Here is a 6603-nt window from a genome sequence, read left to right as displayed (position 1 = left end):
TATTTTTCCCCACGGCCCCAAGTCAATATTTTTAAATTTTAGTGTTTTAAATCCCAATTTAATAAAACTTGCTTAAAGCTGGATACATTTTTATTGTTTTCCCTGTAGTATGCCTGTCAGTTTACAATTTTAAAAATGAGATATTAAGTATTGTATAATGTAGTTTGATAAGTATTAGTGTAAAATAACTTCCAAGCCTAGTTAGTATTTTTATTTTTCCCCATGGCCCCAAGTCAATATTTTTAAATTTTAGTGTTTTAAATCCCAATTTAATAAAACTTGCTTAAAGCTGGATACATTTTTATTTGTTATTGAGATTTCTTTGCTTTAGACAAAGAAATTGTGGAACGTAAGATATACCCTTGGGGTTTTTCGGTCTTATATAATTTTATAGGATGAGACAGTATTTCATTGTGTTGCCATGAGTCGGAATGGACTCCAGGACCTTGAAAAGACAGGGTCAGTGAGTGCCAGGGAGTGGTCTGAAGTAGGGCATTACTCCTTCTGTTAAGCCGTCAGAAATATAATTCTTTAGAAGATTAACCTTATTTTAATAGCAACAATGAACAGCCACGATCAAGAAAGCTAATACATATAATTATTTTGAAATATTTAATTTAACCAAATAGTTAATGTGTAAAGACATATCAGCCTGCTCAGCCAAATCAACTTTTTTTCCTTTCTTATTTTAGTCTTATTTAATTTATCTTCATGGAGTGCTTGCTATGCACCAAGTACAATGCTGGGTACTGGGACATCATTGATGAGCATGGCAAACATCTTGGTCTTACACCCAATCTGGGTTATTTATTACACTGTTTTGGTGTGTGTGTGTGTGTGTGTGTGTGCGCGCGCGCGCGTGCGTAAAAGAGAGGGGGGGGGAAGGAGAGATAAATAGTTCTATAGTTAGATAAATAACTATAGTTGTCTTGGTAATTGAATTCTGATCATCTCCCCAATTATTCTTTTCTCTGTATCTAATAGATGCTTATAAGCAGATGTGAGATTAAACTTAAAATAGTTCAGCAGTTTTTTGAGTTTTATTATTTTAATGCTTTTTAAAAAGTAGAATATGGAGTTGATGAAAACATAAGTATGTATGATGTGTGCTATTTGTTACCAATAATATTTGAATGATGAATATTCAGTTATTTAAATATATTTTATATATATTTAAAGAATGACATTTTGTAATTATGGAATAGATTACATGTCTGACTTTTTTTACAACACGGATTGTAGCCTAGCTAGCATCCTAACATCCCAGGTTGCTACATTCTTCATGTTTGCTCTGTATTAAGCATACCACTTCCCCTTTAATAAGACTCTTCTTCCTTGCTCAGTACTAAATCCGTACGTCCTTTGAGATTATATGCTTCCTTGAACCTGAATTCTGTAATAGCTACATCATTAGGGGAAACATATCTTCTTCTAAGGTTGATATCAATTGGAATATTACTTTCAGATATTTGATAATGTAGCTTTTTATGCTGTTCATTAACAAGACAAAGTATCATTGAATTTTTATAATCTTATGTTACCCAAACGAACACTTTATCTCTTCTTAAATATTTAAGTATTAAGGCAGTGGTTCTCAACTCTCCTAATGCTGCGACCCTTTAATACAGTTCCTCATGTTGTGGTGACCCCCAACCGTAAAATTATTTTTGTTGCTACTTCATGACTATAATTTTGCTACTATTATGAATCAGGCAACCCCTGTGAAAGGGTCGTTTGACCCCCAAAGGGGTTGTGACCCACAGGTTGAGAATCACTGTATTATGGTGAATAAATGTCCATTTCCTTTTTGCTATCATCCAGTTTAAAGGATTTTTAAGGATGGAATTATTTTCTCTCAGACCTATGAAATGAATTTAACAAGTCAGATGAAAAATATGTTTTAGTTGCAAGTTTAGATTACTTAAGGTCTCAAAATGATAGATAGTATTTAATAAAGGTACTATGTTAAGTTGTTCACTATTTTTGTTTTCTTAGATATAAACTTTTACTGTCATTTTCAGAACCTTTATCAGTTTCATCTGCTCTTTAGAAACATGATGATAATAGGTTATTAAAAAGATGGCAAGATATCAAGCTATGACTATGCTTTAAGAAAGCAATAGTAGTAAGAATGAATTTTAACTGTCAGTTTATTCCTATGCCTCTAGTTAAAGGATATATTAAAAGATTTGTGATATTATCTATGAAGAGTTTTGACTCAGAAGAAAAACATAACGTTGTACAAAGTATAATTTAAAATTTTAAGTTTTTTAAATATATTTTAAAATAATTACAAATGATTCCATAAATTACTGAGAAGAGCATGGTATTTAAAGTCAATTGATTTTTTTCTAGGTATTTCTTAAAAATGCCATTATAAGGATTAAATGCTATGAAATTTCTGAATTTTTGTTTGTAGCAAATTAGACTGAATCCTAACCCTGTTTTAATGTTACCTGGCTCTTCTCTGGTGTTAGCATATAACATAGGCTTTGAGGACAAGTTTAACTTCACTTAAATATTACATAAATTGATCATCTTAATTCTACTTTAACCCTTAAATTTAGTATCCATCAGTTTCTTCTTTACACTTTTAGGTAATTGTTAAGACAATGACTAGTTCCTGATAGTACTCCCTACTGTACGCTTGCCTTGCTTTCACCTAGAATCTAGGGCCATTACTTTCTGTACCCATTTCAGTGAGCTGCCATAGTTTTCAGTCTGTACTGTCACCTGATCCAAGCATGCGCCAAAATATCCACTGTTATTGGCTCCTGTCTGCTGAATTTGCTTTGCAAACCCTTCCCTTCTCTGAGCTTTTGCTTTAACCAAAAACTAAATTCAAGAAATTATTTGGAGTGTGGACATATGCCATTTGCTTTTTTTAGCTCCCATGTTATGTAACTCCTTAGTGTTTTATTAAACTTGTAAATACTTTATTACATACAACAATGGCATCCCCATGTGCAAATGTGTGGCTCCTGTGTCAGAATAAAGGCTGCTTGTGAACTTGTCAGAAGAATATGAATGCTACACTTGCGCTGCATTCAGTTGTGTTTTGTTTTGTTTTTAATCAGTCACTTCTTTCATAGTGTTTGGTTTGATTATCTGATTATTTTATGTGTTATCCCAAGGTAAGTTTGATGTAAATAAACTTTGTATTCTATGTGGTTACATGTATTTCATAGTAATTATACATTTCCATTTAGACATACTGGCCATTACTACATCATTACATTTGAATTTAAAATAACTAGCTTCCTCCATTTCTCATTAACTTTTAAAGCAATCTTATGAATTACTGCCTAAGATTTTCAGTATTGAAACAGAAAACCTAAGCTACCATGTATTACTTGTGGTACAGATGTAGGTAAATCCAGTATCAAAAAATCTGTTCTGTGCAAGAATTCTCTGCTTTAGTAAGTAATACTTTAAACTTTCAGAATGGTTTAAGAAATACATAGTAGCTTCTAGAGAAAAGCTAAACTTCACACAACTTTTTTTTCAGGAACTTAGGTGTAGTTCTACTGTTCATTTTGCTATCTTACTTTGCAAAATCAAAAATAATTTGATAGGCTGGGCCAGCTATCTGATTAGTAAGCAGTAAACATTCGTCTTTAGGAAAGGAAGGCGTTCAAAGGACATTTAAATTGGTTCACACATTTACCTTAGAGGAAAAAAAAGAAGGGTTTGAAAGTGTATCTGTGTTAATGTGTACACTTCAGATAGGAATAAAGAAATTATCTAAAGCAATAGTATATATACATAAAGGGCCACCTAATTGTCTTGCACATTTAATTCGCAATATTGATTGATAATGCCATATTGTAGTCTTTTCTATTTCTCTTCCTCTTCTCTTTATTTTTCTCACCCTTTGATCTTTCCCCCAGTTTCCTGGAGTCTGCATCTTTGTTTCCTTCTGAAGGAAAGCTCTAGGGTAGCTCTGTCTTGGATCCCAAACCTTAACTCCAGGACTGGCTGGCATCACTTGTAGTTCTGGCTTTTCTCTTCCCCTTTCCCCTTTCGCTGACCCTCCCTGTGGAGGAGACCAAACACATCACATTAATGTGAGCTATGACAAGCCTCTTAACCTTTCTTTACTTTGCTGTCTTCAGCATTTTCATAGTGAGTATAACTCTATTTGTTCTACTTATTTGGAAAAACATATTTTGAAAATTGGATAGATACTGCAACTCGAATACAAAGTATTTGGTTTGTTTGATTTTTCTTTTCAAGTTTTAATCATGCTTTTTATGTGGGAAATTTACAATAAGAGCTTAGGGTTCTATTTAGAGTGGATGATGATGATGATGATGATGATGATGATTTTCATCTCAGATTGCTCCCAAATGGAAGTGGCTGTAAAAAGAAACAATCCGGGACATGCTGATTATAGATAGTTTCTGTTTTTAACATCTCTGCATATAAAAAGTCACTATAATTTGCAGCTGCTGTCACTAATAGCTTGCAGCTAAATGCAAGTGATTAGGAAGTACATGCGACAGATGCTCTATTTCTTGTTTCATTGCACGCAGTTATTGGACTTCCCTATGGTGATAAAATACAATTCTGTGATTCTAAGCCATTTTCTTAATTCTAGTCATCCAGGGAGTTTATAATATTTTATCTAAAACTTGCCCTTGCATATATGGATCAAATGTGTATTTTTTTAATTTTATCTTTTCCGTTTTTGGAGTGGCTACTCTTTTTCTTATAATTTTGCTTTAGAGTCACACCTCATTAGGAGAATGACTAATGATGAATTTATCTCTTTTAACATGAACAAACCTTTGCCTTAGAGAGAACCCAGCATATACTGAGTTATGTAAAAAAAAGGCACTAGGATATAAATCTAGATTTAAGTTAAATGTATGAATATGACACAACATTCCTGTTAGTCAGTTTATGATTGGAATCTGGAAACTAAAACATTTTAAGTTGTACCTAATACAGTATCAGATGTCCCCTAAAGTAATAAAGCAAATAGAACTAGGTGTTTTATTTTCCTGTAGTCATGTTTAAAATGTTAAGTCGTATGCTTTCTAGAAATAATATCTTAAAGAACAGAAGTTCAAAATGCTTTTACAGAACTGTACTCTGTTACTCCCTGGAGTATGTTCATTTGAAAGATACTTTGTTCATGTAGACAATGTGCTATTGAGTAGTGAACTGAATTAATATTTATTTTTCAGATGAACCAGAAACTCGAGATGCGTGGTGGGCTGAAATCAGACAAGAAATAAAATCACATGCTAAGGCTTTAGGCTGCCATGCTGTAGTGGGCTACAGTGAATCAACCAGCATCTGGTAAATGATATCAGCTTGGTTTCCTAGATGCCGTGATTTATAGGATGTGGTCTGAAAAGGAAAAAGCTTTATATAAATATAGAGAAAGAGGGAGAGTGAAGTGGTAGGCTTAAGGGTTTTGGCGTATATCAGATCAAATTTCGCGTGCAATTTTTTTTGCTGAATCACTGTGAAACCTTGAGAAAGTTACTTACTTCTTCAGCTGCAGTTTATGCATTCAAAAGGAGGTCATTGTACCTATCAAATAAGTTATTGAGGATTAAATAAGAATGTAATATTCACACATACCAGGTATTAACTCTAGGCCAACTTGATTCAGGTCTTTATTGTACCTAATAAAATATCAGGTGTCCCTTAAAGTAATAAAGCAAATAGAACTGGCTGTTTTATTTTCCTATATTCATGTTTAAAATGTTAAATTGTATGCTTTCTAAAAGTAATACTTTAAAGATGAGAAGTTCAAAAAGCTTTCACTGAACAATACTCCGTTACCTCCATGATTTTGCTGGCTTCTTCTGTTGGGGCCTTTCTGATCCCTGATTGATTGTAAATATGCCTTTAAATTTTATTTGTGAATGCTTACTGTCACTGACAGTCACTTTATTCTGCCAATAAAATATCCTTTCAAACTCTGCCCAGCCAAAAAGTTTCTTCATTCTGTTTCTTCCTACCTTCATTTGACAAACTTCTTTAAAATCCATTCTATTCCATTGTTCAGAGTTGTCTACCTCCAACACATCGCTTTTTGCCTTAAATTTTTTTTCTTTTTCTCTCCTTACCTTAATTATATCTTCTCCAATCATGAAGGACGAGCCCTGGTAGCTTAGTGAGTTAAGTGTTGGGTGGCTGACTGCAAGGTCAGTGGTTCAAACACACAAGTCGTTCTGTAGGAGAAAATTAGTGTGATTGATAGTCTCAGAACCGTGAGGAAGCAGTTTGCTTCCGTGCTGCAGGTTGCCATGAGCTGGATGGCAGTGGCTTGGTTTGCCTAGTTTCCCAGTCATGCACGATTGCTGCCTAACAGCTGCATAGCCCTGTGCTTTCTTCTGTAGTCCCTTCTCGCCATTTGATTTTCAACCATATTTTGAACCTCATTATTGTTAGAAACGATTCCATCTTGAAGATTTTAATCTATAAAATTTCACTCAGGTAATAACATTTTCCCCTGTGTCGTCCCATTTTCTCATTTGTATGCTTGGTTTGTTCTTTACCCTTGTCTTTTTTTTTCTCCTTCCCAACAGTTTTATTGGCACAATTTTTTTTGTTTGTTTTTGGGGTTTTTTTGCTGTCTTTTTT

General features: G+C 33.6%; 1 protein-coding gene across 7 annotated transcripts in view; it reads left to right on the top strand.

Annotated features, from left to right (window-relative positions):
• Nucleotides 1–6603, top strand: part of C2CD5 (C2 calcium dependent domain containing 5) — a 102512-nt gene that overhangs the window by 46012 nt on the left and 49897 nt on the right. For all 7 annotated transcript variants that reach the window (XM_045288415.1, XM_045288410.1, XM_045288417.1 and 4 more), the window contains one exon: nt 5193–5307. In XM_045288415.1, coding sequence (XP_045144350.1) covers nt 5193–5307 — 115 coding nt within the window. The remainder of the gene's footprint in view (nt 1–5192; nt 5308–6603) is intronic.

Source organism: Echinops telfairi, unplaced genomic scaffold (assembly GCF_000313985.2).
Source record: "Echinops telfairi isolate 266 unplaced genomic scaffold, ASM31398v2 ScPeMD7_21;HRSCAF=78, whole genome shotgun sequence".
NCBI lineage: Eukaryota > Metazoa > Chordata > Mammalia > Afrosoricida > Tenrecidae > Echinops > Echinops telfairi.
This window is presented reverse-complemented; position numbering and strand designations above follow the sequence as displayed.